Genomic DNA, 20,219 nt, shown 5'->3' with positions numbered 1-20,219 from the left:
GAAAAAAAAGAGAGACAGAAATGCTCTTTGGAGTAAAACTGACTGACTGACTTAAGGCCCGGCTAGCCCTTCTAATGGAAACCAGGCTAATGACTCCTGCTTCACTTTTCCTCCTTGAGGTACCCCTCCCCTTCCCCGAGCCACCAGTGGATTGTGATGCAATGTTGTGATTCCATTTCCTATTGGAAGATACGCCCAGCATGAAGAGAGAAGTCAAGATGTTTTATAAATATTCATGATTTGAATTATACTCATTATCATTGTGATCATAATCGTCTTTTACTTTGGGAACAAAAGAAAAGCATTTCATTCGAAATGCTGCATATATTTCTTTTTTTTTTTTCTTGGTTTGTCCACGAATTAAATAGTCAGTAGCAACAATGAGTTCTCTCGTGTTTTTCATTGTGTCAGAATGCTCCAATTAAAAGTGGGAAACTTTTTTTAATCTCTTAGTGTAAACTAAAAACAAGCAGAATAATAGGTTAGGATCATACAAAACAAGTGTAGCCTCATTCCTCTCCTATTTCACTTTCAAACTGACATAACCAAGAGGAGGAAATGGAGGCAGAAAGCAGTCAGTCTTTGCACCGTACTTTGCTGGAGGAAGTGGGAAATGCGTCTGTCCTTGTGTTTGTTTGAATATTAAGAAACTTTCAACATGAGCCTTTGAGCCTTGCAGTCAGACATACAGTACAGTCTTCTCTGCTGTATACAAACGCCTCCGTCTTGGCAGTGATTGGCCCTAACCTCAACCATGGCTCATCTTCAGCTTGAAGGTATGGTTGTTGGTTACATTGGGCTTTTGTTCAGAAAAATAAAATAAATAAATTTCCCTGCACTCAGCCCTGTGGGTAATAAATGAATATTGAGCTGAGTGACCAGAAACAGAACATCTGTGAGGACTGAAGCTGTGGTTTGAAGCCTGCTGGAACACACGGTGTGTCAGTGTTTGTATTGTGCACATTCGCATATTCAAAACTTGAAGAAAAGGTGAACTCTGAACTGCGAATCCATCAGAGTCAAAGCCGGGGGGCGAAACAAACGAACACGTGCTTGAATCTGTCACTGGTACAGGCTTCAGTCGAAGTGAACGGGAGATGGAGTGAATACTTGCAGGATGGAGGTGTAATGAGATCCCGTCTTGATAGAGGGTGCAGTGGGCAGCACGCAGCCTGGGGGGACGTGCTTCTATGAAAGCTCAGTTCGGTGGAAGAAGAAGGAAAAAAAACCTTCTTAGTATAAGTTCTTCAGATATGTATTCAAGCAGTTAAAAGTAAATCTTTGGAGAGGACCATCGCAGAACAATTTCACTAAATAGATTTTGAGTTTGAAATTACAGAAAGTTCAGAGTTGGGTGGGTGGGGTGGGGTGGGGTGGGGGGTTCCTGAACAAAACAACAAAAAAAAACCTATAAATGTATTTACGTCTAACAAATTCTGTATGAGTAAGTTCAAAGGAGAAGCCTGATTGTTGCCTCGGAGAACAAGTCAGGAGAAAAAAAAACATGATGTTTCCGGGAGCTTTATTTTTTCAAAAACTATTCTGTGTCACATCCTGTGAGGCGGCCTTCTCCTCCTTCACACCACACCCCTGTCCAACTGGCACAAGCCCTCCGGCCAGGGATTAGAATGAGCATAGATATGCTAAAACGGGGCTCTTATTTAGTTTTTCTGTTGATTCATCCTGTTACGACCGCTTCGACTTTGGTGATGTTTATGCCACCGCTAAGCAGGGCATACACACACACACACACACACACACACACACACACACACACACACACAAAGAAAGCTGACGGCTCAGCCAGTGCACTTGCTCTTTTGCTCTGTCAGGTATTCATTTCAGCTGTGACAGCCTGCGCTTACCCTGCAGACACACTGGCTAAATAGATAGTGTCTCTCTATCTCTCGCTCTCTCTCTCTTTCTTTGTATGTCTTGGGCAGTATTTGACCATGCCATGTGTTTATAAAATGTCATCCTTGGCTGTTCTGCGTTCGACTCTCCGTCCAAATCGCTGTCCTCTAGCAATATGACTGACTGAAGAATAGAGCAACCACCGAATATCGTTTGAAGGTAGGCAGCAAAGCTCTGAGTGGGTTGGTTATGAATCGCTGCAGGCTGTTTTTGTTTTTTTTTCTTTTAAACCATAATGGAATCTTTTTAGATGGGAGGAAATGAGCAACTGCAGGTGAATCTCAATGGCCAACTTGGACAAAAAAAAAATAAAAAATTCAGGAAAAATAAATTTTCAACGCACGGTGTGATTGGTTTGCCCTGGATGTCAGCCATTGTTCCTCTAGTTTCACAGACTCATCTTTGTCTTACAAGAGCTCATTACCTATCAGTGAAGGCAAATCCCTGAAATCTTGGGGGAGAAAAAAAAATGCATGATAGTCTGTTGAAATCATCAAGACTCTGGTCCTCACTTGACGAAACGAACGACATGAAGGTCTTTTGAAAACACAGAGAGGAGAGTCACTTCATACCTGACAGGTTCGAGGTTGGGCAGATGCAATAATTAAAAGTGAACACAGGTGCAACTATGCCCCGTTCTGCTTTGTAATATGCACTGGAAATCGTGAATAGAAGTGTCGTAAGAAGAGAGGTAATTAAATTGAGTGCAAAGAAGAGAGGTAATTTTTAATAACAGAACACATCCAAACCCAAACAGAAAAGATGCAAGAAAACAGGTCTCATCACAGAGGGACTGTTTCAGTGTGTCCATTTGTGAATTGTTCATCATAATTAAATAACATGTCAGAGTTCAGCGAGTGGTCTACAGTATGTTCATGTTGATGTTTTTATACATTTGCCTCTTTAAAAAAAAAAAAAAAAACTGCTCTGGTAATCCTGTGTTTGTTGTGTCACAATATTACAAGAGCACCGCTATGATCTAAAGAGGCTGGGCAAAAAAAGGGTTTTGTTTTGAGTCCCTGACTACAAAATGTTTATCGTATTACCTCTTATAATCATGAAGCCATTATGAAAAAGAAAAAAAAAAAAAGCTTCTAGACCGTAACTCAAACTCTGACAAGTTAAATGATGACTTGTATGTGCAGCTTTCCTTAAGAAACTAGAAGTGCATCAGTGAAGTGCAGGACAACATTATACAGTGATCCATAAATAAGATTTTGTATAGTCCTAGAATCCATCCTTGATGAATGTAGAGGTGTCTTGCCATAACTTTATATCTTTATATAACAACAGCCCCAACAACCCTGAAAAGACTAACCAGAGAAAAATGCCCCATAGATCAATTGAACGCGCTGTGAAAGGCCAGAAACATTTGGCATCAATGGCAAAATCAACCAGTCACAGTTGTGTTTCTTCTCTTACCCCATCAAAGATACAAGGTTTCAGCAAGACACGGGGACATAAAGAATTAACTGGCTGGGTTCAACCTCAGGTCATTTTACACTCTCAATGAATCTCAACGCAAGACTCAGGTGAATTAGCCCATTAAGCTTAAATACCAAAGAGTCGTCATATCTATGATCAAGCTTATCGTCATGGCAAGCAAATCTGTACCCTTGAAGAGACAAGGCTTAGGGGGAAGGGAGGAGAGGGACAAAAGTAGAGAGGAGACGGAATGGAAATAATAGGAAAAAAAATGGAGGGATCAGAAAAAGGTTGAAAAGGAGGTGAAGAAAAATAGGGGGGTGGGGGGGCGTTAAGAAGAAGAGGGGGTTGCACAGCTCTTCAGTGACAGCAACAAGCTAGTGAGAACAGATTTGGTTCAGGATCCCTGGTTCGCCTTTGTCCAGTGCCTCTCGTCTAATCAAATCACACGTTCCAGAAGTCAGGAAATGTCCCTCTGAAGTTACAGAACAGGATCTGACCCGTGGAGAAAGTTTCAGTCTGGTGTTTAGGGGAACTCCTGAGCCTAAGGGAGGATTCAGCTTCCAGAAATGTGAAGGTTCCTGCTCCAGAACTCAGGAGAGGACCCTTTTCCAGAACCTGCAGGAGGTTTTGGAAACTCGTCCCTCCCGGGTCTCACCAGGTTTTCCTCTGGGCAAAACAGAGACGAAAAGCTTCAGAACTCTGGGAGTGTGTTTGTGTGTTGGTTAGTCTGCTGGTGGGTTTGGGTATACTGAGCAAACTGGTTAGACTGGAGAGTAGAGGGCTGACTGGGTGCAGTCTGGTTTGCTTGCTGGTTTTCTGATTGGTACTGTTCTAGCTCTCTCTTCCTCCTCATGGCTGACTGCAGCTGCTGCTTGATTATGAGGATTTGGCCCTCCAGTTCTGACAGCTCCTGGACCAGGGGGTTCCGGCCCACGCCAAGGCCGGGGCCGCAGTCGCCCACACCCAAACCCCGGGACTGTGTTAGGCCCTGTAGGGAGCCCCCCTGCCCTGGCCCCAGTCCGTGGCTCAATGCTCGCCCTAACAGGTCGGAGCGACCATTGGAGGTGGTCACTATGGGCAGGTGTTTCTCCAGGAGGGGAAGAGAGTGGGGGTGGGGCAGGGGAGAAGGGGGAGGTGGAGGAGGAAGATCCTGGGAGGATGGGCGTTCCAGGTCATTCTGCATGTCTTGTGGAAGGACCCTACGCCTGTTGCAGTGGGAGGACTCTGCTGGATTCCAAGATGCTGACTGGTTGTTTCCCTCATTGCACCTGGAGATGAGACGGATACAGAGAGACATGAGAGTGAGGAAACTGTTTTTCTACCCTAAGAATACCAATGAGGGGGAGTTGTTTGTCATCTGACTGGATCTTTACAGGCTGAATCCTATGTAAGACCAGTTCCTCAGAGGAATCTCTCTCCCTGACTGTTATAGAGACATACAGATGATGTCAACCCTGCGCTTACACTATGAGTATACAGTGCATATGGTACCGTGGTCTTGTCCTGTAATTAGGCAGGACCTGACCGTGAACAAGAAAGTAAAGTGGAGAGAAATGTCCCTAAACTCCTGTATTGGAAAGTTCCAGACGTTATTGTGAAGAGGCTCAAGTCGAGATTCTTCAAGGAACACAACAACCAGCATGAATGCTTGCCAAGAAATTGTACAAGTCTTCTCCCTGAATGTCCCATTAAATGAAAAATGCCTTTTTTGTGTGTGTCCGTGGGTGTATTGTTCTGCTATTAATGTTTACTATTTATATATATATATTTTTTATTTAGCAATGCAAGGTCCACCAGTCTGTGAAATTTTGTACAGACATTAACATTCCCCTCAGGATGAATTGTAATAACTTTGGTGTTTCCTTAGAATTTCATTTAACACCATCATCAGTCACAGTTTGAAACTGTCCACTACTTGGATTTATGACAAAATACCTGCTAAAGTAATGACATTACCATCAGCCTTAGCCGTGCTATACTAAACATGATGATATGCTCAAAATTGCACAACGGCAACTGTGAGATTGTCAGCATGATGACGTTAGCATTTAAATCAAAGTGTTGCTTAAGTACAGCTTCACATACCTGCTAGCGTGGCTGCGGACTTTTGTTTTAAACAGAATCCAACCCCCATTCTTGTGAAAATAGTGTAAATAGTTTTGATGATTTCTTCTCCACCTGGAATGTATACGATCATTTTGTAAAGTTTGTACAGATTTTGTGTGGGGGCGAGGCTCCCATATCAAGCCATATCAAGATCATCTATGTAAAAAAAATCCTCTCAAAGAAGCTGTGTTGTGGCTAGTCTTGCAGATTGGATGGCACACAGTGTAAAGTGTCCTCTTAGTTGGCAGGGTAGTTGGGGTTGGAAGTCTGCGTCATACTTCTCATGGCCTGACTAGCTGGCCTCATGGTCACACAACCTATTTTGTTAGAACATGGCCATTAAAAGGTACATCCAGTAAACATTGTGAAACTGCTGTCTGTAATGCCACAGATGCAGCAGCCATTCACAATAAATGAATGGGCTGATGCCTAGATTCCTTCTTAAATTATTTCTTGTTGAAATATATTTAACATTCATTCATTTAGCTTTTTTTTTTTTTTGTAATGAATAGGCATTCAAGACAAAAAAGGAAGAAGAAAAAAACTTAACTGTCAACTGGTAGAAATTAAATTTGTGCCTAATTTATTTTCTCCAGTGCCTGAACTGATCCCACCAACCTTGAGGTCTACCTTCATCTTCAAGCTAATGAGCACTTGCAGCAGTAACGTGGGTTGGAGGGGTAATGCGTCAGTTTGACACAACATCACGAATGTCATGTTCTATCCAGGCTGAAACACACATCGGCTGACACCTGGGATCAAAACATACCCTTTCTCTTCATGCTACTCCGGGGAGTGATGGAGGAGCTGAGTCATCCACAGTGAGCACACATTTTGCAGCATTTATCCTGCCTCCTCTTCATCTCAGTTATCCCGCATAAGCATGTTTCGTGTATTGTGGAAGCGTCCCAAAGCATGGAAGAGAAATATAATCGCGAAGCTACTTCACTGGATTTTTACAGCCACACAAACTTAATAAAAATAGCCAGCAATGGTTCTCCATGGTGATATAACAGTGCCTTTGATGGCACTGACCATGAAAAAAACGCAACATGAATTCACCCTGGACCTTTGCCCAAAGCTTCTCCCCTTTTTTTTTTTTTTTTTCCATACAGCATCAGCACATGGTAGGAAGAAGGCAGAAAGAAAGTGGCAGCTGCAATATTATTACATGAGGCTGGTGTCATCTTAGGTTTAGACCAAATAACCAGTGAGTGTCTTTGCTTCACCGAGCCATGGAATTGTAATGAGTATTTAGAAGATATGTTTATCTTCCGGTTAATACATTTAGCAACTCAATAGTTTTTCATAGCTTTATTAAATATCAATATTATTGTTTTGGTGCATTAGTGGATTAAAAAGTGATGTGAGGGCAAGATTTATAGTTTATATCCTGAGAAACATACAAACAAAAAAATAAATAAATAAAAACTGCATTTTATGAATTTATATTTAGAAGAATGGCAAGAGTGTCAAACAGATTACTATTAGATTTTAATGATTGTGTAATGGCATGATAGCGAAAAAAATTAATTTGCCTATCACAGAGAATGAGAACATAACCCAGTATATAAAATGGCAATACGATATAATGTGTACTGTCAACTCTAGTGGTTCCTGCAGTCATTTATAGGATAGCTCTGACTTGCCGGAGACTTGGAAAAGAACAAAATTTGGTTTCCTCTCTCAAACAGAAACTTTTTCATATCAATTGGACCAGATTTGCAAGCTGAAAAATAACCATGGTTTAATTAAAGGGGCAGAGAAGAGAAGAGAAGAGAGAGAGATCCCCGAACATTTGAATTGCAGCCTAACTTAAGAACTCTCTGAATCAAAGGTATTTCTGCTGATGATAAAAAAAAAAAAGTGACAAGACGAATCTAATGAGATACTCCTGACATCAAAAGAGACCTTAAACTGAAAGATGAGACATCAGACTATATAAGAACATAAAAAGAATTTCATCTTAAAAAATGATATATGCACCTTTTGACAAGAAGGCAGCTGTGCTGACATCACGGCTGCAGTGAAAGGGAGCTTATTTTGCCATGTGGTTAGCGTTATCAGTTCTCTTAAGCCTTAAATCTTAGGATAATCACCCACTATTTTAGCATCTTTAGAAGAAGTGCTTATTAGTGGTAAGACTGCCTTTGTAGCAGAGATGTTCTGTCACTAACTAAGCCATATCCCAGCAGCCAGAGGCTCTCAGGTAGGCCCCTGGTTTAACAATTAGTTTGAAAACAAACGCTGGCTTGAATGTGGAAAAGTCAGGCTTTTAAATTAAAACTCACCTTTATAGACTTGCTTTATTATGCTTTTATCATCCTTTGCATGCATTGCTGTGGGTTTTATTGATGAATTGAACTTTTGGTTTTCATGTACTCATTTTGAAAGCACTTTGAGATGATTCTTATCATTGGTAATAATACTAGTCCTACGCTTTGCTTCTCTATTGCGTTTTCATCCAGTCTCTAACTTCATTTCCTCAGGCTTTAGGAGTCCAGGTGTCGCCTCCACATGAAAGAGCTTTTTTTCAACTTCATGATATGAATGGGGGAAAATGATGGAGACAATGTTTACATGATTCCACTGGAAAAAATGTAATCACTAACTTTTCTGCCTGGTAGATATGAGCGCAGTGCAGTGTCCCACAAGAAATAATTACATCAAGGTCAGACAGGGAAACGTGCACCATGCAGTGCGGACAATTTTGTTTAGCAGATAAAAAGTATGCTGAAATATGATATAAGTTCAACCCCCCCACCCAATATTTGGATGTTATTCATGTCTTCATTGTTTTATAACATGGTGCTGTGTTCAGAAGAGTCACTCCAGTCATTCACTCTATACAAAAGTTTTTGTGTGAAGGATTATGTGCATCTGAAAGAGAAATGAAACATTTAAGGTTTTGACTGTGAGAGCTGTTAAGCTCATTGTGTTCCTCTCATTAACATCAGAGGGCCTTTTCTTTTCTCACTCAAAAACAAATGTAGCTCAGTGTTTAGCATTCTGTATATGAAGAGGCCAGAGGCTTAAACACACGACTGCAAGTCACCCTTGAGAGACAATCCATTTAGTTTTCACAACTGCTGAGGGTTAGATACCCCTAGTCCCCCCTACATCCCTCCACAATTTGCAGCTCTCACATTCCTCCACATACATCTGGTCTCTCATACTCTCAATTTGCAGGGTTGCCAGATTCCTCTTATTAGGATATGCCCAATCCTTCATTTACATTTTCATAAATATTGATTTCCTCCATATGCAGTGACTTTATGCATGTCCTTGCAACCTACTGTGGATCCAAAGTTGTTAGATGCATGAACCAAATACAGAATCCAATGTTATTAACTACTCGGAACTTCCAATAATCGTAGATACTTTGAAATCACACGCCAACAACCGCAGCTTATGAAAAGAGGACAGCTCAGTGTTGATTCACATTTACCTGCTGCAGATCTTTATGCTACAATATTTCACCACAGACACACTATTTCCTAACACATATGTCAGCACAGATGTTGCCACCACCAGTGACAACAAGAAATATAAGCACAGCTTGTAGCATTGTGAATGGGGGGGGGGCTGTCCTTCAACAAGCAGGACGCAGGTGCAGCACACAGATATGAACCCAGCTGAAGTGTCCTTGAGCAGGATACTGAATCCCTACCAGCTCCAGGCTGCGGTTCTGTACAGCTTTGAATGACCTCTTGATCACACTGTGGAGGGGGAAAACATTACTGTCAAATTTGGTCTTCTTCTGTTAGACTGTTACACACAGTAACTCTCATCTGTTGTGATTACACCTATTTGAAATTGAAGTGCACGACAAAAGAATCACTCATCAGGACTGAGACAGAGAAGCACAGTCTCTGCCCAGCCATTTGGACTCTGTAGAGCTGCTGTGGTTGCTCCAGAGGTGAGGAATAGAAAAGCAAAATGCAAATTGTGTCCTAAACTACATGGAGGTAGCAGAGTTTGCAATAAAAACAAAACAGAGACCAGAGTTAAAGGTCCCATATCTTATGCTATTCTGGTGTTTTATTTGAAGTGTTGATCCATAAGAAGATATATTTGTGGCTTCAAGTACCAAAATGGTATGAGGCATGGGTGAGGGATGTAACTGTAAAGTTGTGACATCACAAAGTTATGGAAGTGCTGATGGCTTGTTTTAAGGCACAGCTGCTGTGAATACAGGCTGTGTGCATTTCTTTGTGGACTGAGTGCTTTAATACTTTCACAGTATTAATACAGAACCTGCTTTATAATAAAAAAAGACATGGAAATTACTCTTTATATAATATGGACCTTTAAAGTATTTGAAAATAGCTGGCAAATTAAATAGGACATGAAACAGAAGTGAAACAAGATAAGTGACTACAGCAAAAATCAAAACTGCATAAGAAATTAAATGTAACACAGTGAAAAAAATCGACTTTGAATGTGTCACTATAATAAATGCCAGTGTAACAGGTTTTAGTTATTATAGCTATAGTATAATACGCATAAACAGAAGAAGCAATGGTCCAATCCCCATCTAATTTCTCTATTAAAAAGAGCATAGCAGTCAACTCGTAACTGATATTATTGATCTAGTAGAAGTGAAAGGCCTTTTCTCCAGCTACATGACCTTAACACTGCGTTTGATACTAAATCACAGGATCTTAATTGGCCATCAGAGAGTGTTTCAGGCTATTACAGACACTGCTCCTAATTCGCTCAGTCGGACAGTTCTCTCATGCCTTCGGGTTTTTCTACATCCTTGTTAGCACAGTTAGGAAATGAAATATATTATGGTTCCATCTTAAATAGTTGTTTTAAAATCTTTAATTTTAACTCATATGCTCCATTTTGTTATATAATACTATGTTTTATTACACTGATAAAAAAAAGAGGTGGACACACAGAAGAATACTTCTTTAAAATGTACTGCAGTAACAACATTGATACTCAGAGGGGGTTCTTTATGTATTTTCTTGTAACTGGCCCCAAGCTGGAACCATTTCAGTACAGAGCTTGCAAAATTGACACGCAAGGTTTTCTGCAGGACACGGACAATATCACAGTAATAAGTTCTGACTCTTCGACAACGTGCAGCCACGATGCAGAAGAGCTTGATTGAATGAGCGTAATTATGCAGGAGTAGGTAATCTATCCTCATTACCACAGGCATCCGTCACATGGCCTTAGCTCCACAATTATTACGTGTACTTAATCCCCACTTTGAGCGCTCCACCTGAGTGTCCCCTCAGAGTGCGTCGCTAAGTAGGGATAGATGTGAAATAGAGAGCAGCAGGGTGTAATAAAATCTTTTGCTCTGCAATAGGTTGAGGATTGTTTTGATCTCTCCTTAGAGGCTTAAAAGAGAGTCAATTTCCCTCTACGTCAAGATATGCTTGTGCGATCGCAAAGAATGAGCTCCAAAGTGATGTTAAAATGACAACATGAGCAGAAATCGAAAATGAATAAAACAACACAATGGTACAGCGGTGTCAAAATGACTGTGCTACTCATCTGAACAAAGTGCACACATGCAACATTTGAAGAGACACTGAAGCTGCTCAAAAAGAAACTTTCATGATTTAGGCTACTAAAGCTCCCTCTCTGACCCGCTGTACCAAACAATACTCTGTGACGTCAGCGTGAGATTATTTCCTCAATATCCCTTACTGATAATTAACTTCCAACAGACTGACCGTTCTATTTAGCTTCTGATTAAAAACGAGTCCCCTAACTGCCACTTGGATGTTAATTGATGTCACTTATTCTCAGCCTGATAATGTGGCCAGTGGCTCGCTGAAAACGCCTCTGTGTATGTGTAGTGTGAATTAAGGTTACATCATATGGGCTCATGCAATGACACCCACTAATTCAGCATAACATTTTCCTTTAATCGTATACATTTTACGGCATTTTTAAACGTATAAAATGTATTACAAAATAAAAGTTTCTGTCGAAGGAAGTCACCTGTGTTGGCCGATTGACGGAACCGGAAGTTTGCAGTATGCTGTACTCTGACTGGCTCATTCACTGCTTATGTGATTAGCAGCATCCAATCATATTCCTTCAGGTGTACACCGCGAACAATCTGACCTGTCACCTAGCGATGCCGCAGCTCACCTGTCCGCGTCTGTGCCTCTCATTTCGGATGATCTGGATTAAAAAGCAAACGTTCGCACCCTCCTCCGCCTCCACCAAGCTGCTGTCAGTCAGCCTTCATCCAGTTCACGACACCGAGGCCGAGTTTTCCCTCTGTTTGCTGTCAGTCCGCATCCACTCTGCCAGGGGCCTTCACCGGACTTCAACCCGCCGTCATACCCGGGGGGTAAGTTAAATATCTGCCGCTGTGCTGCTCGCGCTTTCATTCAGTGCCAGTGACATGTCATGTGTTGGCTCCGTGCAGCCTGTTGTTCTCTGGGCCGTGCCAGCAAGATAACCATGGCTGCATTGTTGTTGGCTATTTCCCCGCTGAGCTTCCCTGCTGTTCTGATTCAGCGTCATGATAAAGCGTGATGTTGTGCTTGCTGGCTGCTTTGCTTGCTGTTGTGCTGATAAATCTCTGTGTGTTTGTTTTGCATTGTTTGTGTGTTCATATGCAACCTGTGTGTGTTTATTTGCATTTGGTTTTGTTCAAACGAGGTTCCTGTAGCTGCTATTTGTTGCAAACGACGATTGGGATACTAGAGTATGAGTTTGGGTCTTGGGCACATTTTCACCTTGTGGTTTTCTTTTGGCTCGTGCATTCATTTAGCAGATCATTCAAGTAATTCTTTACTCCAGACTTGTTTATGGTTATTCATTTTAGTTGCACTTCCCTTTGAGAGTGATCAATAATATTGACTTATAACTCGATATGAGAAGTGCTTGGTAGCGTTTAGGGGAAATTGCAACATTCTTGTTGCTTCTCATGGGTTAGTTACATTTAGTTGAATATTTCCCTTGGATGAGGATCCTGTTAGTATCCTGCCACATACAGTATTTATCTGAGGGCAGCCAGGATGTTGTCTGAGCTACTTCTCACATATAAAGGGCTTTGTTGGCATTCAAGGGAAATTTAAATGTGCTTGTTGCATAGTCAGGATGGCAGATCACAGTGGCTTTTTCTTTTTTTTATGTGCCCCTGCTTATACTTATTAAGCAGGGAGCAATAATTTTGTTTTGGGGGGGGATTAGCTCTCTCAGCAGAATCCATATTACTGCTTGGATTCATCGAGAGCTCCCTCAAACAGCAGAGCCTTTCCCACCAAATCTAACTATAATCACCATTTGCTTTAAACAGTCGCTTCCTAGACATGCCTCTAAATGAAGTAAAGCACTCTGAACGAGAAGAAACACTGGCGTTTAAAGACTTGAAGTGGTGGGAAAATGGAGGGTGCAGTGGTTTGACACCACTCTGTGGAGTAAAATACACCCTGATAGAAAATAAACATGAAAATATTGTCATAACGCTGACAATATTGCAATTATTGTCAGCATTACATCTCTTCTCTACACAATTGGTTAAAATGAGTGGCAGTCCTATTTTTGACAAATCTTTGCATGTCAAGAGTCAAAACTAAATGTACTAATGGGTCTTAAATGATTACAACACAACTGGGCTCAGATGACATTCAGTTCAATGCTTAAAGGTTCCATATTGTAGAAAGTGAGATTTCCATATCTTTTTTTTGTTTGTTTATTCAGCAGTTCAAGGTGTTGCATAAATACTGTCAAAGTATTCAGAAACTGCCTTGAAACAAGCCGTCAATTCTGTCATTTTGTGATGTCACTGAGGTCGGCCATACCCCCAGCGCCGGCCCACTCAGACCCGCTGTCTGAACTTTTTTAATTAACAACACGACACCAAGCTTTCATTCTGAGCTAAGAAGCTACAAGACTGAAAAATTTCAGGGAAACATTGAATCGTTGGATGTCAGGAAGCCATTATCTCATTGCACAGCTTTGCCAAGGATATTAGAGACCAGTGGCTAAAATTTATTTTTTTCTGAATCACAAGAGCATTTTAAGTCATTGCCATTTGCATTTACCACCGAGTTTAATTTTTACCAAGCTACAATAGTACACTACGATCTGTTACCTGTGGTTGGCCTGGCTGTGCGTCACTCAGAAAACAGTCACAACAACACACACAAGAGCTCCAGAGAGAGACGTGAGAGATTAGATGTAAAAACCACAACTATCTCCTCTGAGATGGTTTTTGATACTTAAAACCACAAAGATATCTTCATAACTTCAACTAAAACACCAGAAAAGTGTAAAATATGGGACCTTTTAAATCAAATTCATGAAAAAAACATTACATTTAGTGTCAGTGTATTGCAGTACTTGTCTACTGGATTCATTGGATTGAGCTGAAACTGAACTGAGACCAGCCTTCAGTGACAGGGACAGTACCTCTTCTCTGGCTTGGTAACAGTTGGTAGTTTGTCATCGGTGAAGACCGAGTTGAGGGCCCGGTGTAATCTCTGGAAAACAAGCAACACATTGGCTGTCAAATGCGTAGTGGAAATGATTTGCCTGTTTTTCTGTGATTATTCTGGAGGTTACTGGCAATGCTAAAGTGTGTGTGTGTGTATGTTAGAGAAAGAGAGGGAGAGAGAGGAAAGTGAAAGAGAGCAGTAATCAAAACTGTGTCACTGTCTAAATGCATATGGACCATACATATTGCTGCTATCCCTGTGTACTTTGAAATTGTCTATGTTTATTTTGTGCTATGATGACTTAAAGTAGTGAGTAGTCCTCTTCTGGCTGCAGTGTAGCTGTGTTCCAACTAGTTTTGAAAGTGTGTGTGTGTGTGTGTGTGTGTGTGTGTGTGTGTTCACACCTGGCTCGTGTGCAGCCAGTATTTGAAGCGTGGCTCCTTGACCCTCGGGATCACCAGCTTGTACACAATGTGTTCCGCTATGGTGGTCAGTAGAGATAAGGCCACGCCCACACACAGCATCACAAACAGACCGGAGAAGTGCTTTATGCCCATCTGCAGCGTCTGGAGAGAGACACGAGTTTTAATGAGCGGCGGTGGGAGGCAGGGAAAGAAAGTGGAGAGATGGGAAGATTCATATCTACTGTCTCTAATGGAGGAGTAGTTGTCTGAAAAATTCTTTCCAGGAAGTACAACAATAAAACGTCCCTCAGGTTGTGCTGCATGGTGATAAAACAGTCACATAACAAGATAACACAAGATTCCACTTTTACAAATTTAACATTTATATTTAATTATTAATCAAACCCTTTATCTTGAAATCCCCGTGGTCCGTGTATATTGCTTTATGCAAGCCACGTCATACAATATATATACATGTCTTTTTGCACAAAGTACAGCAGTTTAAGGTCAATGGATCCACTATGTCAAAGACTTTTTTAGTCTTTTTTAGTGTGCACTGCGTTTTGTGTTTTGTACTGTAACAAAAATAAATAAATAATTGAGAACAATATGGAAACTGCATGCACGAGCAGCCTTATCTTATTGAAACAGATGTTTTCAGTAGGAAGTGTGGCCGTAGGTTTTTGTTGGTGTATACAGCCAACACTTTAATGATAACACGAGTGTAATTTTCTTATTATTTTGCCATTATAACCCATGAAAGGTGGGAACCCGCTGATGTATTCACCGCAGTCGTAAGTTCCCACCGTCTCAATTACAGCAAGTTTTCGCCGACCTCCTGAGAGTCATCGGCTCCCTTTTTGTTTTCCAAACTCCATTTAAAAACAGCTTGCATAGACAGTACGCTGCAATGACAAATGTAATGCATGGTATATTTTTTGTCCCCATAACTTAACACTGCCATCACTACAGCTGTAAAAGCTATTTATGGCTATTTCAGAGAAATGAGAAATGTGAAATAAAGTATCAGTTACTTCTCCTGGACATTTACATTGTTTCGTTTAAATCACTGAGATTTAAGCTTCTAAGAAAAACCCTCAGACTGTCTCGCTCTGGGATATCACACCTATTACTGAGATTATGATTTTTTTTTTTTTCTTCAGATCTTAATTTGCTCTTATTCTCTCCTGGATGTATCGGTGTGGAGAAACCTCTCAGAAATGCTTTAGCAGTCTGCACGTGCAGCCAGCTCCAAATGTAATATCACACTTTTCTTAATTGAGCACTTGTTGCTGTTACTGCAGATGCACATTCTTATAAGGATGTTTTTTTTTACCGCAGAGTATGGAGCGATACAGCAGCAGCTGCGATGATTGCATTATAAAGTCATGTTGGAAAGGAATACATGATGGATTAAATTCGTCATTGCAGTATTGTGACTTGGCGAGCCGGCTGTAATGAAATTTTGGAGGGTGGGAGCCGATGATTCCTGGGAAGTCGCGCAGTAGAGACAATAAGTGGCATCTGACTGCAGGGGAACACATTTCAAACTGTACTGTCATAGGGAAATAAAATTACAGTGGTGTTATCCTTTTTAACAGTAAGACACGCTTACTGAACATACATGACACTAATCTGTTATACTCAACTGCATAAAAAGCAGTGCAAGTTGGTGTGTATTAACCCTCTCCCAACATTCCTCGCAGATATAGATTTTGCACATGCTCTTGGCTACACACGCACTTCCTGTCAGTTGTAACCGTATAAAACAATCATTTATCACAGTGATCTTATAATTCACAACACCGTTATGTTTTCCCCGGTCATTGGTTCACTACTCTCGTTGATTAATTGCAAAAAATTTGCTGCAAAAGTCGACGAACAACTTCAATAAAGCGCCATAACGCTCATAATCTGCATCCCTTTGGTCACAATTTATTCATGGTAATGTTAAGCTTGGCCCTCTTAATGTTAGCTAATTGAATAATATGTCATTTATTAGTATTGATTTTATTACTTCAAATGGGATCAACTTCTTTGGGGTGACAGGGAGCTGGCGGGATGCCAGAGGGTTTGGCTTGACTCACTGAAGCCAATCCATCAGATTTTTCATCTTTTCAGGATCCCCGGCTCGCTGCTGCTGCTGCTGCTGCTGCTGCTGCTGGTGTAGCACTCATTCATCGGAATAAAAGATTGCTAAAAAAAAAATGCTGAGCCATGACTAAAGTGAGCCAGCCTTGTCAGTAATTCATACACTACTTATATCACGTGAATTTCCCGCTGATGTTGTCCAGTGTTTGTTGTGACAGCACACTGTAACCGTGCCAAAACATTCTACTTTTGTTACACTTGACGACGCTGTATTTGCAAGTGGATTTAAAAACATCGGTTAGGGTGGATATATGTTGTGCTGCATATTTTACGTATCATAGTCTACAGCGTTCAGTATACATAACATGAGAAAATGGAGCGTGCACATGATCATCACACCGCGATTTCTGATAGTCAACTGTCTGCTGTAGTTGTGTGTAAAATTAAATGACACACAGATGAAACAGAATACTGGGTGAGCAGCTTCCTCTGCCGTCACTATAGGCAGGCGGAGGAAGGCATGATGCTGAGAAATGAAATGTACCTGGAGCAATTTAAATGTCTGCAACTGTAGATAGCATCTATAACAAGTCTAGCTGTTGCACAGTGGAAAATGGTTCATTCAGCGACACTGAATCTGTGCCACTGCAGTGTAGCACTTCTGCTGCTCGTACGAGCCTCATTAGACGGTTAATCTACATTCGCGTGTTTGGTATTTCGGTGATGCTGTCATTCAAAGGCACGCACCAATGAATGCTGCTTAATTATGAACAACCAGCTGATTATTATATCGCCTGTCACAGACACTATGCAAGACAAAATAAATAATGAAGAGCATAGTACAAATACAGGGAGAAGATGAGGCAGAGGAGGTGTACAGGGGAGTTAGTTTTTAATCCAGGCTTGGAAAATGGGGTGTGTGCGGTCCGGACTGAGCTGGGAGAAGCTTTTAGGGATTCCAGAGTCGCAGCTGGGAGGAGGAATGGCCAGGCTGCTAAGAGAGCTAAGTGCTTTGTAATAGCAGAACAACAACATGGACCATGGGGGCCCGGACTGCTTAGGCCTGAAGTTATGGGGACGATACAGCTTGGTTAGCAGCTGGAGGGTCAGGGGCCAGGGTCTGAATTAGAGGGGAGCAATTACTGTTCATGAAGGTTGTGGAGGGAGTGCAGGGAAAGTGTTCTGATGGCAGAGTCAGAGTCCTTGGTCAGGATTTGTTTGAGGGGCTTTGTAAAATAATCCCCCATGATAGAAGTAGACAGCAGATAGACAAAAGACTACTTCTATATAATTATGAAATATTTGAAATGACCTGAGATGTAATTTATTAGCTTTTATATTTGGACTATATCCACTGGTTGTGATGAGGAGATGCTGCAAGTCACAACTCAGCATGTCTTCATCAACAGGAACAATAGTGTGCTGCTGTTGTATGTAGCAGGTGGTTTTTACCTCAGTCACAGCGAAGCTCCGCTTCCCGCAGGGCACAACCTTGTACCATTTGTCATGCAGCATGTCCATGAAGCCGTCTGACTTGTACTGACTAACAAGCTCAGAGAAGTTGGAGGTGAGAGGAGAGTTCTGAGGGAGGCCGATGCCGTAGCCTGCCAGTGGACACATAACAAACACACAGACACACGCACACACACACACACACACACACACAAACAAAAACACTCAGTACTGACTCTTGACTTCTCCGTCACAAGAAAATAATTGTCACTTCAAAACCATGTGCTGCCATTATATTATTTCACTGGTTTATAGCCGTTCGCAGGAATAGCAGCTGAGCAGAAAGAAGGCAGTGTTGGCAATTTTGCAGGTACTTGAAAATGTCAGTATATCTCTGTATTTCTCAGCATGCCAGGAAAGTGTGACAAATTCAGTGATAGCCAATTACAGAAGTAGCTTGTCTTGGTAGGAAGCACGCTGATTGATCTGTATTATATCCTGAAGGCTTAAGGGTGCATTAAGTAATTAACAACAACACTGGAATGTGGGACCGTGGTGTCCTGTAATGGAAGCAACCACCATGGGAACATTTTCACAGTGGGAGGAAGAGGCTTGCTAAATGGACCACAGATTAACAGTAGACAGTGAAGAATGTAAAGCTTTTGAAAGCCAGAAGATTAGCTGCTGTTCAAGCGTTGAGTGGCTGATATTGTTAAATTCAGGAGTGTCCTAAAAACGCTCATGGTCAGTTGGTCTGCACTCACGCAGAAAGACCTCTTAAAATCAAGTGACAATTAAAAAAACCAACGCATGTTTGAGTGATTCTTAATCAACCAATAACCTTACTGCTTAGACAACAAACCCACTAAGGTGGAAAACATAATTTTATGAGCAAATGAATCGTCACATAAGAAGCTTCCATGTGTTACCTTCTATAGCGAAGGGTTTTCCAACTGTTAGTGTTTTACAGTCTGCATCTATGGAGACCTCGTAGTCCAGCAGAGCTTTGTCCATGATGAATGCGTCCAGTTTCTGAGGGTCAGCCCTGTAAACACACAACAAGAAGAAAATCCTCCGAGTGCAACGCAAATGCAGATGTAGCAGAAAGAGGTCGGACTCCGTCTGCTTCTGGAACTCTAGATAACAACAAACTGTTGCTCCAGACACAGAAACTGTCGGGATTTTCTGTTGAGCTATTTGCAAACTAACAAACTGTGTGTGTGTGTGTGTGTGTGTGTGTTTCTATGATCAGACAGTTACACACTGTAATGCTGGAACAGAAGCATTAGCCCGAATGACTGAGTTTTATGAGAATCTGATCATTTGAGATGTTATTGATGAGTGCCGGATGTTTCATTGTGGTAACAAATATGACAGTAGCACTAACTAAAATCTCATGGCTCTGAACCACAGAAGCTTCCAGACAACCCTCTGAAATTCACATGAAAAATTAAACCCCCCCCCGCCCCCGAGACGTGAACTGGAATGAACCTTTACTTAGTGTCATCTTCCCCCTCGTCTGCTTCTCCAAGACTAGACTAATTTTCTCTGCTTTTGTACCCACGTCACTCTTCTGTCTGTTTTTATAGGTTTTTTTTTTTTTTTTTTTAATGCTTTCACTTCATAAACACGTAACGCTACTTGACAGAAAAAAATAAGAAGTGAAGTAATGAATAATGATAGACAGATTTCTCTCAACCTTTTGCTTTGTCCGGGATTTCCCAATACTTCCTCTGATCATATGGCATTACAATTACTGCCTTTATTTGTCTTCCTCACTCCAAGCCTGTTATACAGGTGAAATATTGTGACAACACAGCAACGAGGCTTTTACAAATCAACTGTAAAACATCTTCACGGACAGCTAAAGCCTGCTGGGATACAAGTGATAAAGCTTCTTTTTTTTTTTTTCCAAGACTTACTCTGTTTTTTGTTTGTTATCAAGGACAGTGTTTGAAATCCTCCGCTATCTTCCACCCACGAGCTGGCTGTTCATTATGACAGGCTGAGTTAGCTTGAAGCTTATGTCCTTGGTATTTCCACCAAAGTATGAAACTGATGTTGCGTATTTTATGACCCTAGCACGACCCCGGCATCAACCAATTAACTAACCAATATGATGCTACTGCTTCTTCTGCGTCATCGTCTTCGGTTAATGCCTCTAAAAGGAGTTGAATCGTGCAAAAGCATCTCAGTGCCATAAATGGAAAACAGCACTGGTGACAGGAAGCCATTTCTGTAATGTGGCTTTATTTTACGAGGCGACGTAAGACACAGCGGTTCTGTTAGTGTTGAATCTCTGAGGTTGATCAGGGAAAAGTCTTCATCATGAAGTAACACTTTAATAAGAAAGTAGTTTAACAGAGTTTTAATAGCTGTTGAAACTAGATACAGCTATAACACG

At 41.3% G+C, this 20,219-nt stretch overlaps 1 protein-coding gene across 1 annotated transcript in view; it reads right to left on the bottom strand.

Annotated features, from left to right (window-relative positions):
* Window positions 1-2,614: 2,614 nt before the first annotated feature.
* Window positions 2,615-20,219, bottom strand: part of grin3a (glutamate receptor, ionotropic, N-methyl-D-aspartate 3A) — a 42,980-nt gene continuing 25,375 nt past the window's right edge. The window contains exons 6-10 of the mRNA XM_023407292.2: window positions 18,745-18,860; window positions 17,816-17,967; window positions 14,273-14,434; window positions 13,843-13,913; window positions 2,615-4,610 (exon numbers count right to left, since the gene is read on the bottom strand). Of these exons, the coding sequence (XP_023263060.2) occupies window positions 4,034-4,610; window positions 13,843-13,913; window positions 14,273-14,434; window positions 17,816-17,967; window positions 18,745-18,860 (1,078 nt within the window). The 3' untranslated portion in view covers window positions 2,615-4,033. The remainder of the gene's footprint in view (window positions 4,611-13,842; window positions 13,914-14,272; window positions 14,435-17,815; window positions 17,968-18,744; window positions 18,861-20,219) is intronic.

The sequence above is a fragment of the Seriola lalandi genome, unplaced genomic scaffold, assembly GCF_002814215.2.
Source record: "Seriola lalandi dorsalis isolate HSWRI2012SDOR001 ecotype SW California unplaced genomic scaffold, Sedor1 jcf7180002054332, whole genome shotgun sequence".
Classification (NCBI taxonomy): Eukaryota; Metazoa; Chordata; class Actinopteri; order Carangiformes; family Carangidae; genus Seriola; species Seriola lalandi.
This window is presented reverse-complemented; position numbering and strand designations above follow the sequence as displayed.